The 21,725-nt window shown below is 32.2% G+C and overlaps 3 protein-coding genes across 3 annotated transcripts; 1 reads left to right on the plus strand and 2 right to left on the minus strand.

Moving 5' to 3' along the window:
- The first annotated feature begins 2,605 nt into the window (after positions 1-2,605).
- On the plus strand, positions 2,606-5,186 carry LOC126736503 (alpha-aminoadipic semialdehyde dehydrogenase). Its single transcript, XM_050440881.1, has 7 exons — positions 2,606-2,881; positions 2,948-3,382; positions 3,434-3,649; positions 3,707-3,886; positions 3,981-4,163; positions 4,523-4,729; positions 4,785-5,186. Exons 1-7 carry the CDS (start codon positions 2,678-2,680, stop codon positions 4,995-4,997), a joined length of 1,638 nt encoding a protein of 545 aa, XP_050296838.1. The 5' UTR covers positions 2,606-2,677; the 3' UTR covers positions 4,998-5,186.
- A 199-nt stretch (positions 5,187-5,385) lies between these two features.
- On the minus strand, positions 5,386-11,608 carry LOC126736358 (transcription initiation factor TFIID subunit 3). The gene has a single exon (XM_050440675.1). The coding sequence runs from the start codon at positions 11,606-11,608 to the stop codon at positions 8,861-8,863; it is 2,748 nt and encodes a 915-aa protein (XP_050296632.1). The 3' UTR covers positions 5,386-8,860.
- A 17-nt stretch (positions 11,609-11,625) lies between these two features.
- Positions 11,626-18,170, minus strand: LOC126736359 (rRNA N6-adenosine-methyltransferase METTL5). Its single transcript, XM_050440676.1, has 4 exons — positions 17,889-18,170; positions 12,889-13,100; positions 11,881-12,021; positions 11,626-11,813 (listed from the first exon to the last, which is right to left on the minus strand). Exons 1-4 carry the CDS (start codon positions 18,021-18,023, stop codon positions 11,669-11,671), a joined length of 633 nt encoding a protein of 210 aa, XP_050296633.1. The 5' UTR covers positions 18,024-18,170; the 3' UTR covers positions 11,626-11,668.
- Positions 18,171-21,725: the final 3,555 nt, after the last annotated feature.

A 21,725-nucleotide genomic window follows, 5' to 3' on the forward strand; every position in this document is an offset into this window, starting at 1 on the left:
AACTTTTAAGTAAGACATTTTAATATAATCCGATGATTCTTTCTCACACGAAGTTACCATAAATGCTTCATTGCTAAACATTGCTGTAATACTAATAAATGCTGGATTGTTTATACATACATGAACATAAAGTTATAATCCTACAAAAAAAATTAAATTTAACAGATATTGCGCATAGTTCTAAATTATTTGAAATTAGTTATAAATAATTTAGAAATTTTAAATATTTAATATTATAAGTTTGTTTCCAAATGACGATTTATCTTAAAAAATCTTATTAATCGCAAGGATTTTTCTGTAATTCAAGTAACATTTTTGGTTCTACATAACGAGATAATAAATTATACAACCTGTCTAATATTTTTTTGGGACACTTATTTCTTTGAAAAGGCCACGTCTAGTGGTAAAGTTTGTATAGGTACTTCAACAATTTTTTTTTTTTATATCAATTTGATTTTTTTTAGATGCTCTTTGTGTATTTTTAAATACAACATACCTTATGATGTATTCTAAACTTGGGCTTAGGGTTTTTCTACGTAGAAATTAAATATACAGGGTAACTCAAAAAAAAGATATGACATCATCAATATGTTTTTTAAATAGAAACCGCAATTTTTTAATGCAGAACCAGAAAGAACGCATTTTTTTATAAAGGATATGGTACAAATGAATAGTGGTTACATATGCAATTTTGAACCAAAAATGATGATAAAATGTAAGATTAAAGAAATATCTATTAAATGTTGGTATTTTGGTTTTTTTTAGTTGTTGTCAGTGTCAAAAAGTGAATGTATTTTGGTGCAACTACTTGAAGTATTTTTACGTTTGCAAGTGGTGTTTATTCTTTTTGAGAGGGGAAAGCAGTGTCATCCTGCGTTTTATTAGTAATTACACTTTATTACCTACTATTATTGTATGAAATATGAGATAATTAACCGAACGTAAAAGAATCGAAATCTTGTGCTTGATTGGTTTCGGAGATATGTCGCGTACTCAAAAGGAGGTGGTTCAGTTGTTTAATGAAACTCATCCTGATCGGTCGCCTATTAGCCAAAGCATGGTAAGTAGAGCTGAAACAAAGTTTCGTGAATTCGGGTATGTTCGGGATACTCAAAAAGCTGGTCGAGGTTCAATATCTGAAGAAGATGAGATTAACGTTCTGTTAACGGTCTAAGGTAATCCCAAAGCCATAATCACACGGCTTCTAATGTTCATTTATCATGATTTACTGTGCATAAAGTATTCAAAAAAGCACCACCAAAAAAAAATTCGCAAAAAGTTCCACCCTCATAAAATATTCATATTTTAAGTGCTCTCGGAAGATGATTTTGATCGCCGAAATGAATTTTGTGAGCAAATGCAGTAATTATGTAATGATAACAATAATTTTGTAAAATTGATAATATTTTCTGATGAAGCAACGTTAACTCTAAACTGCCATATGAACAGACAGAATTGTCGATACTGGGCGACTGAAGACCCTCATTGGTTCACAGATGGTCATACACAACACCCTCAAAAAGTCAATGTATGGTGGGGTATAGTAGAAGGAAGAGTTTTAGAACTAGGAGTTGTACTTTTTTGATGACACTTTCACTGGTCAGAGGTAGTTGGACTTTCTTCAAAACCATCTTATCCCCGCTCTGATAACTTTGTATCCGGCTTTGGAAGAACCCGACATACACCAATATGATCTTTATTTCAGCAAGATGGAGTCCCACTACACTATGCTTTACCCGTACGCAATTATCTAAATGAAGTTTTTGCAAATCGTTGGATAGGTAGACGAGGGTTCATTGTATAGCTACCCAGATCGCCAGATTTAACTCCCGTCGATTAAAGTGTATGTCACTAAACCAGCGAGTTTAGAAGATTTAAAACAACTAATACGCCAGGAAATTAGAAATATTACTCCAGATGTCATTGACAACGTTCAAAAAAATTTTTTAAATCGCCTTGATTATTGTCAGGTTAACGATGCTCAATTCGAACATTCAATTTAGTTAGGTATTTCTTTAATTTTACATTTTATCATCATTTTTCGTTCAAAATTGCTTATGTAACCACTATTGTACCATATCCTTTGTAAAAAGATGCGTTCTTGATTCTGCATTAAAAAATAGTCGCTTCCATTTAAAAAACATATTGATGACGTCGTATCTTTTTTTAGTCACCCTGTATATTTAATTTCTACGTAGAAAAACCCTAATCCAAATATTAAAATCGACGGGTTCGGGCATTTTTTTCAGAAATGGTTCATTTCATTTTTATTGAATTTATCCGCTAACTTGCGGATGCACTGTATAATAATTTTTGTGGATAACAAGTACAACTTCGTTTTTTAAGAATATTTTGTTTTATGAGGAGGTATATTGATTAATTATTATTATTAAATATCTAATGCACTTTATTTATTTTCCCATTGAAGAAATGTCGAGCTTCATTACTTTAATTTGTTATAAATTACGTAATGTATTTAAAAATAACAGAAGAAACCAATAAAATTAAAAACATATTTTCGAACGGTTTTATCATAGAATTTAAGATAAAGGCAATGTTAACAAACAAAAACAATATTCTGCTCGCTTGCGATAAACGTTTGATAAGCTTATACATTTCTCGGCGAGTAAAAAACATTCTCTCGCTTTGACTAGATACAGATTAGAACAGAAATGAAATGTCTGTGATAACAAATTTATTCTTAACTGCCACTCGTAAATACGGATTGTTCTTAGGAGCAAAAAACATTGTCTTATCAAGAGCGATGTCCTCCAAATCTGATTTTCTAGTTAATAACAAAAAATATGGATTTTTAAGTCAATTGGGAATTAAAGAAACAAATTTCGGAGTGTATGACGGAAAATGGAAGGGATCTGGAAGAGTAAGTATGAATCTTTATTGTATTGTTTAATACCCATTCTATTTAAACATTTATCATTTCACTCAGATCGTTCAATCAGTATGCCCCGGTAACGGAAAAATAATCGCAGAAGTTCAGGAAGGTTCTCTGACTGACTATGAATCCTGTATTAAAGCATCTGAAGCGGCCTGGCACATTTGGGCAGACATACCTGCCCCTAAGCGAGGCGAAATCGTTAGACAAATAGGCGATGCTCTTAGGGAAAAACTTACACCGTTAGCACAGTTAGTTTCTCTAGAAATGGGAAAAATTCTGCCTGAAGGTAAAGGTGAAGTCCAAGAATACGTGGACATATGTGATTATGCTGTCGGTTTATCCAGGATGCTTTCTGGTTCCGTCATGCCCTCTGAGAGACCTGGTCATGTATTGCTCGAAAACTGGAATCCTTTAGGAACCATTGGTGTAATATCGGCTTTTAATTTTCCTGTTGCTGTTTATGGGTGGAACAGTGCAGTTGCTATGGTAGATTACTAAAATAAAATAAGTGGACTGTACTCAGTGTAAGATTTCCAGGTATGTGGAAACACAGTTCTGTGGAAAGGTTCTGAGACCACTCCGCTAGTTTCAGTAGCAACAACTAAAATTGTAGCTGATGTGCTTGAAAGGAATAATTTGCCTGGAGCAGTGGCGGCTTTGTGTTGTGGCGGTGCTGATATTGGTAAAGCAATGGCAGCTGATGATAGGATTAAGCTTTTATCTTTTACTGGTAGTTGTCAAATTGGTCGAGTTGTAAGTACTTTTATTAGCCCTATTAGCTGTTCTATATAAAATTTGAATTTGTTTTAGGTCGGAGTTGAAGTACAAAAGAGATTCGGAAAATCCTTATTGGAATTGGGTGGAAATAACGCTTTAATAGTAGCGGAAGATGCAGATCTTAAAATGGTTATTCCTGCCACTTTATTTGCATGCATTGGCACTTCTGGTCAAAGATGTACTACTACAAGAAGACTGATCCTACATGAAGCTGTTAGCATATAAACTTAGTTTTTGTACCTTATTATAAAATACCATTATATTAACCTAACATACCTTATACCATTATTTATAAAATATTTTGTAGGTTTATGATGAAGTATTGCAAAAACTTAAGACAGCTTACGGTCAAGTGACCAACAGGATAGGCGATCCGTTAGAAGATAATGTTTTAATTGGTCCATTACATAGTCAAGTTTCTTTGAATAAATATAAGCAAACAATTGATTTAATTAAAAAAGCTGGTGGAAAAATTGAACTAGGAGGAAAGGTATGCCTACAATAATTGTAATTGATTTTTATTTAAAAAAAACCCTTGTAAAATTTTAACTGACTGCAAACATTAAAAAAATATATCAAATAAAATAAGGTCTACAACGGGATAAAATTTTAAATATTTATTCTAGCTTTCAAGGGACTCTATAATACGTTTTCCTGGTCAAATATTAATAATTTTTATTAGCGATGTTTTATTTAAGAAAAAACTACTATTTGACTAAGAGTATTTTCAAGTAACTGTAACCAATATTTCAGTTTGTTTATAAAAAATATATATTTATTAATAACAAGATTTTAAAACAAACGTTTCCAATCTGAATGCGTTAAGTGGTTTATCATAATGCTTTTTAGGAAATAGAAAGACCTGGTTACTATGTGGAACCAACAATAGTAACTGGCATAAGCCATAATCATGAACTTGTACACAACGAGTGTTTTGCGCCAATATTATATGTGCTGAAAGCTTCAAGCGTGGAAGAAGCAATCTCATGGAACAACGAAGTACCGCAAGGGTTGTCTTCGAGTATTTTCACTCAGAATCTCTCAAATATATTTAAGGTAAATTAACTGATATAAAAATATAGTTGGCGCCGTTACCAACTTTTTTATTCAGTGGATTGGGCCAAAGGGATCAGACTGCGGTATTGTAAATGTGAATATTCCCACCTCGGGGGCAGAAATTGGAGGCGCCTTTGGTGGTGAGAAGCATACGGGTGGTGGACGGGAGTCTGGCAGCGATTCTTGGAAACAATACATGCGTCGTTCTACTATTACCATTAATCACTCCAAAGATTTGCCCTTGGCTCAGGGAATCAAATTTGAATAAAGCAGAAATTTTTAAATTAATTTATGTTCGAAGTGATATATTTGAAAAATAAAATTTGGTGAATGATCTCAATATTTTGCAAAATTTTATCCAGTTTAATTTGAAGTGAATGTTGTTCTTTTTGTTAAATCTATGGTTTAATTAAAATATGCTTATACCACTCAGAAAAATAAATACTGTTATTTACTATTTATCTGTTTTATTACGGCATGAAACAATAGGATAAGCCACTCCAAAGACTTACCATTGGCTCACAGAATCAATAAACTCCAAATTTTGCAATGTAAATAGTAAGTAAACTCAATATTTTCCAGTAAAATTTTGTGTTTATATTGGTTTCTTTAAATCTGGGTTCATTACGATAGGCTGTTAAAAATAAATACTATGGTCGATTATTACCTTTTTTATTGCCTAATATAATAACTAAATAAAGAATTTATAAAAAAACTATTAGTATAATGCTCGATACATAAAATACAATGTTTTTATAAAAAGAAGCGTAACATTTACCGATAAAATTGAAATTATATATACTGTAAAAATTATTTATACTGTAAAAAAATAATCCGGGAGCTAATGACCATTTTATCTGCGTGATATCGCTACATTCAAAAATTGTCTTAAAAAGTAGGATTCAATTAGTGCAAGCAGTAATTTGCCTACAACTTGTATCGGTGAAAAAGCTGTCTGTGTCTAATATGTGTTTCATAAGCGAGAAAAACTTTTATACGTGTTAGATAAAAAAATACAACTCCAATTTTTTATCGTTTTGAAATTTCAAGGTAAAAGAAACATGAAAGTTATTTATTTATAAAACTAAAGATTTTAACATTATTTTTGTTACAATGCCTTGTTCACTTCTTTTCCATACTCGAAATCTACTAACACAGTTTCCCTTTATTTTCTGCAGTCTGTCTTGATATGTTCAAATTTTAAAGAAAAATTTCAGCTTGTTGACGCAAATAGCAATAGCCCCGGTATAAAACTACCAGCTTTTAGTTTAGCGGCCACTGCAACAAGTTAATATTAAAAATATATGATCATCTATCTACTAAATTAAACAGAACAAGAAATTTACAAACTTTAAAAGGAAACTTCGATTTACTGTAATTTTTCAATTTACTATACATTTTACTTATTTTAAAGTTTTCTTCTTTCTCAACAATTGACAATTTCGTCATTTGTGATATGCCCACAAATTTCAATGTTAAAAAAATATTTTCTTTTATTTATATTCAATTTAGAGAGATACAATTAACATAAAACCACGTAACTTACATTTGGTATAAGTCCGAAAGTGCATTGTTGAAATAATTCTCTATAGGATTATATGTTTATTTAAACATAATTAGTAGTGAGATAACATGAAATGATATTACAATTTTGATAGCTTTTAGCATCAATTTGAATCTGCTTGTACTAATTGTATCCAGCAGTTTGGGACAATTATTAAATGTAACGTTTACCAGCTTATCAGAGGCCGGACTAAGAGGATAAAGAGAGAAGAGAGTTAGAGGATCTCTTGGAAATAGTAATTTTTTCTAAATTTCGTTTGGTATAAAAAATTACAAATAACTAAAGCTGCAATAAACTGTAAAAAGTATTTGCCAAAAAAATTTATCCCAAGTGATTCTCAACTTGACTCCTAAAAATGTAGACATATATGTATTATATTAATTTATATTAACTAAATCTAATGAATTAAATAGACTATTTATTCAAATTATTATAGATACGTAATATATAAACTTGTTTAGAATTTACACGCCACAATATAATTAAATGTACAAAGAATTCTATAACCTATAGTAAATCCTATTACTCAACAAAACACAATACTTAACCTACTATTTAAGACAATTAATTCTTTACTCTTAAATTTAATACAATACATGATAATTGCAATTGGATTATGTTGTATTAGTTAATAATTTTTCCAAGAAATTATATACACTTAATCGCGTGGGTTGACATTTAGACAATAAGGCAAAATTGTCTAAACGTCAATTATGATGAAACGGTAATTCAAAACTTAAGTTAAGAGGAACTTGGCGTAAGTTTTGAATATTTATGGTTCCATTGTCAAATTTACAAAACCTATTCTTATCGCGATAATTGTTCTCTATGTAAGGCCTGGATTATGATCAATCGTTATTTTATAAAAAAAAATGATCACAAATGCCAATCAATTCCAAAATTCCGTAAAATACGCCTCAATTTTAGAGAATTTTATTTTCATAGGTTAGAATAGTATTAATCAACTTTTGTCTCTCAAAACCTAATCCTCTACAGTTATATTTGGATACATTTATATTTAATAACCATTACCCAAACATATTTTCATACAAGAATTGAGCTTTATTGCAAATGTTTGTGCTAAAAGAATTCATTTTAGGCATACATTGTTATATTAGCATGCAAATGGAAAAGTAAAAAAACAGGAAAAACATAGTTCCAAATTGATTTAAATGATTAACTGATATAAACAAAAAGTGAATTTATGAAAAAGATAATTTCCGATAAATATTGCAACTATCAAAGGACATAGTTTTCTTATTGGTTTTCATTTATTAAATGGACAAAACAATATTCCGAAATTTTGCAAACCAAAATACCATAATGTTTTATAAAACAAAAATGTGTGCCTTTGCCAATATTATTATATACAAGTTAAATAGCAAACTATGCAGTAAAAAGTTCCTAGACGATACTTCGATAGACGATTTTAATAATTAATAAAAAAATAATTAAATATTATTTTTTTTAACGCAATATTTATTTAATTATAATTTATTTTTAACCACTGTTTCCACATAACGAATGACGAATGGCTTCATAAGTTATAAAAAAAATGGGATATCAATAGATGAATTTAAAAAAGACATACTTAGATATATAATTATACGTTTTAAGACTATAACCTGCTCTTTGGAATAAAAATAAAAATTCTAAAATGCCTCACATTTAGCGCTGGTACTTTGTACTATTTGAATACTTGAATTTTGTACCGATAATTTATATGTACAGGTTATGCCAAAATCGAGGATGGGCATTGGGATCTCGGAAACCGTAAATATAAAAATAAAACAGTAAAAATTAACATAAACAAATATCGGTCAAATTAGGGTCAAGTTATGTCAATTGATGCGTAGTAAAATGCTAAATGAAAACGAAAAATTAACAATTTTTTAAAATGTTTTCTTATGTTATTTAAAGGCGTATAGAAAATGGTCTGACACTTTATTACATACCTATAAATAAATGTTTACCCTTTATGTTTTTTATGTTAAAACAATTAAAGGGTAAACAAGTGTGATACATCGTTGAAAAACGTAATTAAATTAAATCTGTTATAATCCAATACGGCGCCCATAAGAAAAATAAATAAATCAATAAAAGATAAAATTCGCTAATTTTTAATGAATAAAAAAACGTTTCAATTTGTTTTCAATGAGATTTTAATACGCAATTTAAACTAGGCATGTTTACCTTAATTTATCCGACCTTCAATGTTTTACCGTTTCCAAGGTCTCAATGGGTAAGCTCGAATGGAAGGCACTCTATTTACTTTAAAAGAATATACGTCCTAGAGAAAGATCCTATCTCAAAAAGAGGAGTTTCCAAGTTATAAAAGCAGGAAGAAAATATAGTCACATGTCAAAAAAGTACGAGTTTAGAAAAGTTTATCTGGAGTAGTATATGGAAATGTCTTATTATAAATTGCTTCTTTTAACAACCACTGAAATAATACATTTTCCTCTTTAAAAATATGATTGCCATTCAGATCTTGGTGATTTAAAAAATGTCGATAATAATTTTTGGCCAGTCTACTGAATACCCTGATAGATCGACCATTATAAGATCTAATGACTTTTGTCTTTCTTTTTTCGCTTTTTCTTTTTATCCTGAAAATCTTCATTCTTTTTAGCCAAACACGGTTTACAATACCAATTTTCGTTCTCGTCAGGTGGTACCTGTATACCGACGCAAACCCAATGATACCACGCGTCGCATCCATCACAACCAATCATAGGCCTTCCGTCGTCCTGTTGTCCGCAAGCCGGACAAATCCACACTTCGTTGCCCTCTGCGTCCACTTTTACGAACGGTTGTTCGATTTTTTTCGGTTTAGGCGCGGGTTTAGGTTTTAGTGGATGAATTCTAGGCCTGCCAGGGGTCCTTGAAGTGGTTGTCGGGGATGCGAGTGGCTCAGAAGCGGATGGTGGCGGAGATGGTTTTTCTGGTGGTGGAGGTGCCGGGCTTTTGTGCTTGGGCGGGCCTACCACCAAGGCGGATATCTGAGCTAAACCTGGCGACGGATCCCTCTGTTTTCTATCTGGCGAAGAATCCTCTCTCTTAACAACAGGCTTGATATTTATTTTTTTCAATGAGTCTGGCGTCTCAGGCCTCGGTGAGGGCGAGTTCACTTTTAATAAAATTTTTGGTATGACAGGAACTTCTGGGGGAAGCTCCTCTTTGGACAATTTTTTCTTCTTTTCTTTCTTGATTTTCAATTTTTCCTTTTTGCCCTCTTTTAATTTCTTTTTCTCGAGCTTGTCTTTGAATTTTTCCTTTTTGTTCTTCTTTTTTGTTTTATCCTTTTTCTCTTTCTTGTGCTCTTTAGATTTTTTAGGTGTAGATTCCTCGGAAACAACGCTAGTTTCCTCTTCGGCTTTGATAACAGGCTTTTCTTCTAAGACCTCTGGAATAGTTGGAGTTGGTGGCTTGGGTGGAAGAGGAGAAGGTTCTCTTGGAGGTGGTGGTGTTGGTACTACCGGTGGAGGAATAACCTCTACTGGTTCAGGTTTAATTACCTCCTTTGGTTTAGGAGAAGCTTTGGGTCGCGGTTCTGGCTTAGGAGGCATAGGCGGGAAATAAGGCGTCTTTCCAAAGTCTGGAATAGGAGAAGCAAAAGGCATAAAAGGATTTGTTAAAGTGGGTATTAAACCCGGCCCGCCAAAAGTAGGCAGAAACGGAAAAGGTAACGGAGGGTTCGTGGGCGGGAGGGAAGGAGGAAAAGTGGGTTTGTTTCGCATAAGTAAATGAGCATCGGGAGTTTTCGGTCTACCCAGCGACATTTCCAAAAATTCCGGATCCAAGAAATGCGGTTGGGGCATCAATGTTTGTTTCCTAGGCCTTTTCTCTTTCGGAGTCTTATCGGATTTCTCTTTACGTTTTCGCTTTTCCTTAACTACAAACGGCGGGGTTTGCGGAAGAATGTCGGGAGTTCTGGGCGTAGGTGGAGTTCCGGGAGGCGAACCATTATCAAAAAATGAGTCTGGCCTCATAAGCATCGGGCGATTCGACATAGAGGGATGAATCGGTTCTATAGTAATATCACTTGAGAGATTGATTTTACTGACAATATCATGATGCATTAGTTGAGCGTTCATATTTTGTTTTTGCCTTTCGTGCTTAGATATCTTTTTCAAAATATTAATTTTCTTCTTATCAGGCTCGTTGGCCAGCTTATCAACCGGGTGTGGGGTAGGAGGTTGAAATTTCGGTTCAGACTTGACCATTATGGGCGTTATTGTAGTATTAAGTTTTTCGGTTTTAGCCTTAGCTGCCGCCAGTGCGTTGTTAAAACTGCTGCTACCTGATTTCTGTGGAGACTTATGATGAGTATGCGCGTGGGGTATTAGGGGAGGCAATTTCATATCTGCGAATGGTGGTGGTATAAACCTAGAGGATGGCAAAGGCTGCAAGTTACTTAACCCAGGCGGCATAGTAGGTGATTGAGTTGCGGCGGCAGCAGCAGCATTCGCCGCAACCGCCTTAGCACGTTTCATAGTAAGAATGTCTTTCATACTGTTCACTTTTTTTGGTGGCCTTTCTTCTTGTATAGGTTTAAAGAAGTCTTTATTAATTTTATCTCTTTTTTTCTCCGGCTTCTTTTTAATAGGCGCCAGCTCTGGAACAGGTATAGGCGATGGCGGTTTTGGAGGTTCGGGTGGTGGGGCGGGTGCTTTGGCTTCTGGCAACTTACCTTCACGAGCAGGTGACAAAAATCCGGAAGTGGTCATCATAACACTGGTTATTTCACGAGTCGGTCTACCTCCTTCCTCCTCCTTCTTAGATTTTCTAAATTCAGGATTTCCAACCTCAGCAGGTTTTTTAAATTGATGATCTTCTGATTTTTCATCTTCTGTCGAGATTTCCTTCTTGCATGTAACACTTTCGGTAGAGGTATCATTTTGCTCTTCCATTAAAGGGTACATGGGTGGAAGATGTTCATTTATGTGAATAGGTCGAGTCACAACCTCTTTACTACCCGGTTTTAAGAAATTAAGGTTATTTTCCCTTGGAATTGGATACTTAGGAACTGGATGAGGAGGAGGAACAAAGTTTACGTAAGTCACATATTCCTCGAGCTCGCCCAAATTCACACCCAATTCTTGAAACGCCAGACCCAAATGGTCTAGGTTGGGTTCGGTTTGCCCAAATTCCGCCGCATAAGCCGCGGTGGTTTTGGCAATTTCCTTCACATAACTTGACAAAATATCTGTGAGTACTTCTAAAGGTGTAGTATTGATTGAATGCCATCCTATTGTCTGTAAAATTTTACCTACTACTATTTTGCAGTGTTCACGGCTATATTCGGCACTCATTTTCACAATCAGATAAATTTACTAAGAAATTCAAAGGTATATTATTGAAATGAAAAGAATTTACACTATAAATCTATAAAAATCTACCTCTATATCTACAGATGACTTTTTGTGGAATTTGTAAGTTGCTGGCAAATCGTATCGAAGCTGTGCTATGACTTCTCCTTTTGCCCCCAGATAATTTATATGTTTCAAAATATGGTTTCTAAAAATATTGAATAATTCCAAGATTATAAAATTAGTGTTGCTTTGATTTGAAAATTTTTATTTACCTAGTACTAGTCTTGTGCAATGAATAAACTGCATTATTTGAAAGTGAAAGGGCTGTGTTCAAAAATTTCATATCAATTCCTTCATTGTGTTTGGTTCCAAAAGGCGGATTCATAAGGACTGTATCGAACTTCTTGTAAAACCTAAAAAATAAATTATACTTTAAATCTTTCTAAAGTCAATGCTTAAAGCCTGTAGACTAAAAATTTACTTAAATATTAATAATTTGGGCAATACTTTTTAACTATTTGGTTTTACAGTTTAATTCTTATTGATATAAAATTTATATTAAGTTAACATCTCAACTTGAGACAACTCATAAACCTGAGGGTTAACTGACTTAAAAAATAATACACGACTTTTTTTTTGTTCAGCAAAACATATTTTGAAGGAAAAAAACTTTTTAGTAGAAGGGCCCCGTACATTTAAGTGTAAAAAGCTCTTTGGTCAAATTCCCTGAAGTTTTGGCAAAGGGAAGTTTAGGTTATTCTGAGCAAAAGTTATCACCTCCTTTCTGAGTTTTTTTGGGTCTACGATTTTCATTGCATTATCATAAATTTTAATAAAAATGTACTGCTTGATTTGATAATGATATATTTGGTTGGAATCTACTTAAAGAGAAAACCACAAACACACTGACACAACACTCTGTGTCAAATGGGCTGTGAAAGTGACTCACTTAAAGAACTGTAAAGTTTTTGCTATCCTTTTATTTACTTATCTGACAGAGATGATCATTAAGGAATTATTTTTAATAATTTTGGTTGCAGATTATAATAGTAATGTTGAAAGTTACAGAATCTGAAAATGAAAACGTGTAACTAATTTAGGAAATTTTGAAATGTATTAAATTTATTGTAAAAAAATGTGAAGCTCAACAAGTCAAAGTAATATTAGATGTCAATGATGTATCATATTAAATTTAAAGTCAATAATTTTGTACAGATATGCTAATAAATATTTCCTAATTCTTTTTTCTTAGGCCGCTGGCATTTTTGTATTAAACTCACCTTTCAGGAATATATCGTACATCACACTGTACAGAATCAACATTAGTCAAATCATGGGATTCCACATTCCCCTGAAATATTTGTAAAGCATCGGCATCAATTTCAAAACCAACTACTAATGATGCATTTAATACAGCTGCTCCAATGGAAAGAGCCCCACAGCCACAGCCTAAATCTGCCACAAGTTTACCATCTAAATCACCATACTGAGACTAAAACAGATAAATTTTATTTGATTGTGTTCTCAGTAATTAACTTCAATAGTACTTTTGATAGATTTAAGTTGAGATCAATAATAGATCTCTTAAATGATCACAGAATTATATTCAGTCAACATTTTAACACCTCGGAGCCGCAGCAAATCAGTATTTCACTGGCATATTAAGGCATACTAATTGGTAGTTAGCAGTCGAAGCAATTACTTTAGCTTTGTACTTTGTATTATGTTATTTTTGGAGGAGTAAGTTCAATATCTATCTATTCTATCTGGACTGAATAAATAATAAAAATATAACCGTAGTAAATATACAAACACCTAATTTCGTTTTTATATGATACGATATTTATCCAAAAGATTAATGTCAAAAAAGAATTAGGTGTAAATATAAGAAAAAGTGAATATCACAGTTAAATCAAGTTAGTTTAAAAAAATACCATAAAACCAGAATTATGTGTAGATGTATTTACAAACTATGAAATGGTTTTCTTTATTTTTTGGTTACTAATGTTGTTTATAGTTTATTCACTTATGCAGAAAATTACTTTTATAATAAAAATAATAAAAGCAGTTGTTCACAATATGCAGAGTCTGGATCTGTGTCTCCTCATATTACATCATTCAACCTGGGATTGGCAGTGGCACATATGACATTTTTCTCTCTAATCGAATAACATCTTCGTTATGGTATTCCACTCTGGAGCTCCTATTCAGAATACTTGCTTCACTCAGTATTTTTATTACAAAAACGGGCACTGCGAGAGATGTGTTCTGCTAAAATTCTACAGTCGTGTACACCACTTTTCCTTAATCACTCTGTCCTATCATTGTACTGCATTTTAATTCTGGAGACTGTGTGCCTTATTCACAGAAAGTTCAGAGAGAAACTGTATTTTACTCGGCCATTAACACAAAACAGATTTTTGGCTACCTTTACCTATACCAAGGTCTGATCGAGTGAAAAAGTCCATGAAAAAATCATCTCAACTCGTTAAGAAAACACTACTGTGCGAGGAAATTTCGCAAAACATTAAAGAAACTATTATTACCGAAAGCATATTATATCTGGCAGGAATACGACTCTCTCAATTAATAGGTTTAAATGCATATATGGTGTTTTTTATGTTATGTTATTTGGTTAAAACTTTATATGTTCTCTATTAGTTTAAATTAAGTTTACCCTCTAGTATTTTAAACTCAACTTAAAAGTAAAAGAATAGAGAATGTGCTTTGTAAATATATTGACCAACTTAGAAATTAAGGTTTAAGGCTTTGTACCCAATCCCCAACATTTTGTTGGTCACAAATAAAGCTACTTTTTGACTTTGACTACATATATAATTATAGGAACCATAAAACCTCATTTTCTAATTAACCCATCCAAACCCAAAACAAAAACTGCTTCAACAAAATATTTTGAAACCAGTTGGAATAAGAATTTTAATGAGAACAAAACTACAGAGAAAGATTAATAAGTGAAATAGTTGTAAACAAATCCTTAATATGTTGAGTTATCAAAACAAATTTGCATTTTTTTGTATATAATGTCATTGTCTTTTGTTTATAAATGCGATCTTTTGAAAATCATTCTAACAAATATGTAAATTCTCATTTTTTTTATTTACTACATTAAATACAGGCACGAAATCATAATTTTTGTAAATCCTGAGTGTGACATTTAATACACATTTAAAATAAAATAAAATCGTGGAAAACTATTATTAAATTCTATAAATAAACATGAGGCTACAACTTTAACATTTTTTAGAATTTCGAAACTTTTTTCCCGTTAGTTAGTACTGAATTAAAACAATCGAAAATGGTCTATAAAATCAACTAATTTATCACTTCACTACGAAAACACGATCACTCACGACTACTAGAGATATTTATTTTTAATGCATTTATTTACAGTTATTTAAATCTCGCGCCACTATTTAGAACTTCACTCTTCACTGACTACTACTGGCAAAAAGGCTCCATATATACTCGGCACAACCCTATTCCGGAAGCTTCTCGCCAATCTTCGACATGTCATGCGGTGTGCGATTTGTGTCATTCCGGAATGACGGAGAATTAGCTGGTTTCTTGGTGTTTACAATATCGTTACACTGTCCTCTCTCCAATTTCATTCCAAAATGTCGATATCGGCAGAAGGTTCCCGTCTTGTAACTGTACCTCTTGTAAAAATAACAATCAATGGTTTTCAACAACTTCTAACATGCTGCGAATCATCCTCCAGCCTGGGTTATCAAGTCCACATCCGAGCTTAGGAATTGCTAGAATTCTCATATCCTCTGCAAGCAACTCCTTCTTTAGAGAACGCAAAGGGTTCCAAACGTACCTATAGATTAGCTTCTGAGATGACACCTCTTTGGTCACTGACTGACCCAGCTCTTGATTTTTTTTCTGAACTTTCTATGGAAAACTATGGCTATTCCTCCAGATATTTGTAAATCCTTAGCTACACAATATGCTAGATCATACTCAGATGGAGCAGTAAACAAGTATTGCTGCATTTCACAGGTCACACTGTACTGACTCTTTGGGCCATTAGAATCCCGGTCATGAATTAATCAAATGTCATATTCTCCTACGCAGCTCCCTGACGTAGTTCTCCCCGGCAGCATCGGTTCCTGGCGGCCATAAAATAAAAAACTAGAGGCATTGGAAGTTTGTGATTCCATTTTGCAACAGATTAGGGTTCGATTTACTTTTACACCCTAGTAGCTCTCGAATTATTTATGAAAGAACATTTTATTATCTAAAAAAGCATTCCAGATAAATTGCTTTCTGAGACTGTTAAAGTTTATCCATTCTTAGAAATAAACCCATCTGAAAACAAATCTGCAAGTACTTTATTAAAGAGAAGAACTTATTTCTGAACCCATTGCTCTTTTATCATTAGTTTGTCAGGAAGAACCTATTAAGCTGCTGGAAGTCTTGGTAACCACGCTCGTGTCAACATCTGAGGCTGAAAAATGCTTCTCCATGTTAAAGAGAAGCAAAAACTAACATAACTTGTAGAAAAGTTGGAAAAGTGGGGCACTTGTTGAAGTATTGCTGAAACTGCAGCGCAGTGTCGTAACTCTGTGCCCTTATTTAACAGCACAGGATGATTGACATTCATCACCCTCACAGGCATACTTCTTTCAACATGTACAAGGGTCTTTCCACTGCTATCCCTCAAGCAATAGCCTCATCATGCAGGTCCAAGGTCTTGCTATCATTCAGCCTCCAGAACGATCTCGCTCCATTCTGGTAACATCATCTGCAATTCCTCTTAGGACAGGACTCCCTGCTTAAAGCTTAACTGAAAGCCTGTGGTGTCCATTATGTCCATTCTAATTATCACCTCAAATGATCAAATGTGACTTATCCTATGGTGAATGTGGCATTTATTTCAAAGGAGTGAGAAGTAATTTTAATTTAATTTTTTAAAAAAGTCTGTTTAAGAAGAAAATGTAAACATTAGCTTTAGGTAACATTAGCCATTTATTAGGTATTTTTATTCCTTTCAAAAGTTATTTTATGGACAGGGACTAACCTTATACCAATCAGCTCACTTATTCTGCCAAAATTGGACTACTGTAGTATAGTTCATTATAGTTATTTAAATGTTGAGTTTAGGAACAAAATACAGTTAGCCCAAAATGCAGCCATACAATTTGTATTGGTAATGTAGGTAAATTTAAACATATAACATCTAGTTATGTAAATTATTATATTCTGAAGTATGGACAACATTACAGATTACTCTATGCAATATTTGTAGCTGGTGTGTACAAAGTTATGTCTCCTTCTTGTTTCTTTAAACTTTTAACTTAACCTTTCATGCATTGAACTACTAAATTTTGATATTTTTCACTAAATATATAGTAACTCTGTACTGGGTTTTAAGAGGAAATACAAACTCCCTACTAGTTACTGATTGCATGTAGGTTAAGAACCATTAATATATATTTTCTATAGATATTAAATAAATAAATTATTTTATTATTAACTAGATCAATTTATGTTGCACAAACTGTAGCTGCAATGAGGCCTAATATGACAAAATAGCATTCAGAAGAGTGTATGGCTCTCAGCCTGAAGTGCCTCATGTGTGACCAAGTGGTGGTCAATGATATCTGGTGGTGTTACAGTTTTTTCTATGGCAGATCTTAGTAGTTGGGTATACACTGTTATGTACTACCTTTTTTAATGCATTAATCTCATGCTATAATATTATTTTGCCAATGCTGTAGGACCTGGTTATAAGTCTATCAGTACTAAACTTATATTCCCTGTAGCTTAGAGACTAAAAACATGCAGGGAACATAAGAGAAAAGTGAAGTATTGAGCTCTCTGTTACACCACAAATTTTAAAAGTGCTAATAATTTTTATTTAATTGTACATACTGACGTTTATTATGTTCTTAATAAATAAAAAATTTTATGTCTAAAACTTAATTTTTTTAGCATAATGTTGAACCTACTAGATCAATCAGCTTTCTAAAATCTACAAACTACACAAAAACAATATTTTTATCTAGTTCTGTTCACAAGATTCATAGTTGCAATCAATACATTGATGGGTTTGACAAACTCATACTGATATTTAACCTTTTTAATATATTAATCTATAAATAACAACATTCTCTTTGATTACTCTCTGAACTGTCTTAAAAAATGATTATAACTGTAAAGGGTCTATATTATAGATTTATTATTAAAGTCTAAATAGAAATTCAGTAAAAGTACTGTGGAAATTGGACTAAAGGGCAGATAATTGCTAGTTTACCTGAATGGTATGTAACATATGAGTTCCCAAATGTGCAGGTGTAACATACTGTTCCAACTTTACTTTAGGTCTCTCAAACTCCTCAATACACTGTAGCCTTTCTTCCAATTTTCTTAGTTTTAAGCATGGGAACATTACTTAGAATCAAACCTGGGCAACACTGGTAAAACTAAATTTCCAAATAGAGAGTCTTGAGATATAAAATACCCCATAGACTGAGTGTGAGCAGTTTGCAAGGCAGCACGCTGTTGTCCTTCTGAATTAAGGGCACCAGTTGGTTGAACAGATAATGGAGCAGGGTTAAGAGATGGAGCAGCACCTTGCTTTAGGAGAAGCTGTTTTTTTTGGATTTGGAGCTCTTCTAGTATTTTGCTTCTTGCTAGTTCTAAAATAAGATTTGTATATGATCATATAGGGATAATAAAAATAGTTTGTTTACAAATTGAAATAGAAGGTTCTAAAGGTACTTTTATTTACCTCTCTGAGCATTGGACTGAGGAAAAGCCATCAAAAATCAAAGGAATAATTAGATCTGCATTAATCTTGCAATTTATATTATTTTACGGAGATTGAATAATAAATAACTTTAAAAAATCCGTGTTTATTTTATGAGTTTGGTAAATCAAACACGGCATGTAACACATCAAAAGTCAAAACAAATGTCATGTATAAGAGAAATTTTGACAAACGTCAATATGCTAAGGTCGAATTTACATTTTCGATTACGTTTGACTATGACGCACCGGAATAATTCAAGAACGGATAAACCACAAAACACAAATATAGGTATAAACTACCAAACGGTAATTGACTCCAAAAAATAATTAAAGAAACATTAAGTTATTATTCTTAGCTAAGCAGTACAAGAATTAGCACTTTCAAACATAATATAATATAACATATCTTATGATATGCATGTATTAAAAAGTTGATATGTTAGTTGTTTTCATATTTATGTTATAAATACAATCATTTACCAACTATGAACGTTTTGTATTTTTTAGGTATTAAAAATTATAGAATTTTTACTATTTATTAAATAATTTGTAATTTCTTCCAAAGTTCCATTCGCTCATTTTTGTTAGACAAGTGCCAATTAATGTTAATGTAAAAATATCAAAAAGTGGTTTACTAATGTGATTTTTCGACCCCCGTCGTTATATTCGTCGAATCACGCAAAGTGGAGAACCCTTTGCATATATAGTAGGTTACTAACTTATGAACAAAATAATAATACCTCATATATATATTTTTTTAACAATACAATTTCAGAATATGTGCTGGGATGCCAAACTTTCAATAATATCCTTGAGCGGGTCTATTCTGTTTTTATTTATGCCTACCTTACTGATTTGTTGTTAAAAAATGACCCCTGGTATTGGTGATTACAAAAATCCTGAAAATTATAACTTTTATTGCATTTGTGGTCTTATTTTAAAGTTTGCAAATCTTGACATTAATATATACTAATCAGTTTGCGTCCAGTATTAAGCCGGCAGAATCCTGAGAAAGTTTATCATTTAATTTTAGTTTTGATATTTAATTTTGTATTATTATTTTTTTTTACATATAAACTCAAGGTATATAAACCTAAGGAAAGAAGCATAATAGACGTATATACCTTTAACATAATAATCTTATCTGTTCATATCTACTAATAAAAATAATTAAGCTACTCAACTTAAAATCTGAAGACTACAGTTTATTAGAATAAAAGTCATAGATGGCAAAGTTGTTAAACTTAAAAGGTTTAAAAAGTTTTAATCTTCTTTCGAAGATGTTAACATCTTTTTGCGAAATACGTGTCGAGAGTAAACATAAAGAGTTTTGGTTAGTGGTAAAACGGTCTCGTAGTTTGAGTAATAATAATAATAAAAGGTTTTATTTTTAACTCGGCGAATCTCAGCAAAGCTGTAATAAGTAATAAGTAACCGAGCATATATATTTCAATCGAGATTTTCAGGGTGGACTTGAAAATGAATCGCATTTAATATTGCCTCTACCAATGACGTCAATTACATATCAAGGAGGACAATTTTTGAGGCATTTATTGTCGAATTACTTTCAACCTCCTAACCCCAGTGCACCTATCCCTAAAACTTTAAATGGCAACCCCTATTTCTTTTACCATTTTTGTGTTCCTTCTAAATTAAATAAAATTCTACACAACCTAAATTTAATTTTTATGTCAAAAATGGTTAGACTTAAAACATTTTGAGATATAAAACATTATAAATAAAAAGTAATTAGAGTCTAATGTAGAATTAAAAAATTCCTGGATATATAGAATGTGCCGGTTAAAATAACGAGGTTGATAAAGTCCAGTGCAACGATATATTAGAATGGTCACCCGTCAAAACACCAGCATTTTACTTCTCAAACAATGTAAATAGAAGGTGGATGACATTGTTTGGCAGGTGGAATACTGGTGTTTTGACAGGTGACCATTCTAATACATCGTTGCACTGGACTATACCTACTTGCGGTATAATCGGTGCGGTATAAATGCCGCCATCTTGAAAATATTTTAGCCAAGTTGACCATAGCCTATATTTTCAGCGTGGAATGGTTCTTAGTTGGTATTTACCAATGCGTTTCTGTGATTCTGGTAGAGACAACCAAAGAGACGCGCAACTGTGCGCTAATAAAATATCCGATTATTTTCCATTTTTGTCTCTCTTCGTGAAAGGTGAACGTAGATGGCGCAGATAGCGTTTGCCGCCATAATTCAAACCTCGGCTATTAAGCATTTAATGATTTATTTTAATTAAAATCAGGCGTTATGTCTCAGAAGTCAGAACATCATAATTATGTTCTGACATGGGACAGAACGGCTGATTTTAATTAAAACAATGCAATTTAATAACATTTAAATTGGGGAGCTAAATAAACTAAATATAATTCTGAAACGTTTTGTATTGTATTTTCCGTATATGGTATAACTATAATATGTGCATGCATTTTCTTAATTATTTTCATAATTTATAATTTAAGACCGTAACAGTAACATGCATATACATAAATGCAATTAAAATATAGAAAGATTTTAATTATCACAGTACTATAATAATATTTTGGTATAACACTTAAAATAAAAAAAGTTTAATGTTTTGCTGAAGATGCTAATATCGTTAGAGAAACAGGTATCCAGAATAAATGAAATTGATTTGGTAAAGTGGTAAAACTGTTTTTCTACTAATTATAGTAAAGATAAGTCTGTTCTATTCTATAATAATGAATATACTGTTAAATTTGTATGTGTATGAAATACATATGCACATGTTTCATTATTTATGATGCAGTATTTTTTTAATCAATAAAAATTAATTAAAAAAATAAAACAGAAAGATTACAGCTAAATTTTAAAATAGCAGCAAATAGTCATCACAGATAGTTCGAACAAATGTTAGTCTTGTAATTATTTTAAGCAATGTTATAAAAATTAAATTCATTTGACTATTTATGTTAGCTTTTTTTTTGTTTTTTTTTGCAAATCTCTTAATTTTTCCTTTTGAACCTCCATGGAATACCTATTCTAACTACAGCATTAACAATTATCTTAATAAACATATTTCTGTTCCTAACACAAGTCAAAACACTAAAATCTGTATTATATACTGTAACCAAGTTCACCTAAATACGGTAGGTAATAAAATACGTAAAATTTAAGTGCTCGTCCAAAATCTCAACTAATGATGTAAAACAAAACAAAATTAATTCAGCCTATTCATTCAAACTATTCAGCCAAACTGAAATTTACGTGTTCACGTTGAGCCACAGAATAAACGATCTCGTTCGTGAGATCGTTTATTCTGTGGTTGAGCAAGGATTGCACTG

This window comes from Anthonomus grandis, chromosome 5 (genome assembly GCF_022605725.1).
Source record: "Anthonomus grandis grandis chromosome 5, icAntGran1.3, whole genome shotgun sequence".
NCBI lineage: Eukaryota > Metazoa > Arthropoda > Insecta > Coleoptera > Curculionidae > Anthonomus > Anthonomus grandis.

Bases quoted from the DNA above. Each gene is read 5' to 3' on its own strand.
- LOC126736503 (XM_050440881.1), top strand. From the start codon at position 2,678: ATGTCTGTGATAACAAATTTATTCTTAACTGCCACTCGTAAATACGGA. The intron at 2,882-2,947 runs GTAAGTATGAAT...CATTTCACTCAG, and splicing joins AATGGAAGGGATCTGGAAGA to ATCGTTCAATCAGTATGCCC. The intron at 3,887-3,980 runs GTTAGCATATAA...AATATTTTGTAG, and splicing joins GACTGATCCTACATGAAGCT to GTTTATGATGAAGTATTGCA.
- LOC126736358 (XM_050440675.1), bottom strand. From the start codon at position 11,608: ATGAGTGCCGAATATAGCCGTGAACACTGCAAAATAGTAGTAGGTAAA.
- LOC126736359 (XM_050440676.1), bottom strand. From the start codon at position 18,023: ATGTTCCCATGCTTAAAACTAAGAAAATTGGAAGAAAGGCTACAGTGT. The intron at 13,101-17,888 runs GTAAACTAGCAA...TATCTGTTTTAG, and splicing joins ATATGTTACATACCATTCAG to TCTCAGTATGGTGATTTAGA. The intron at 12,022-12,888 runs GTGAGTTTAATA...TTTATTTTTTAG, and splicing joins GTACGATATATTCCTGAAAG to GTTTTACAAGAAGTTCGATA.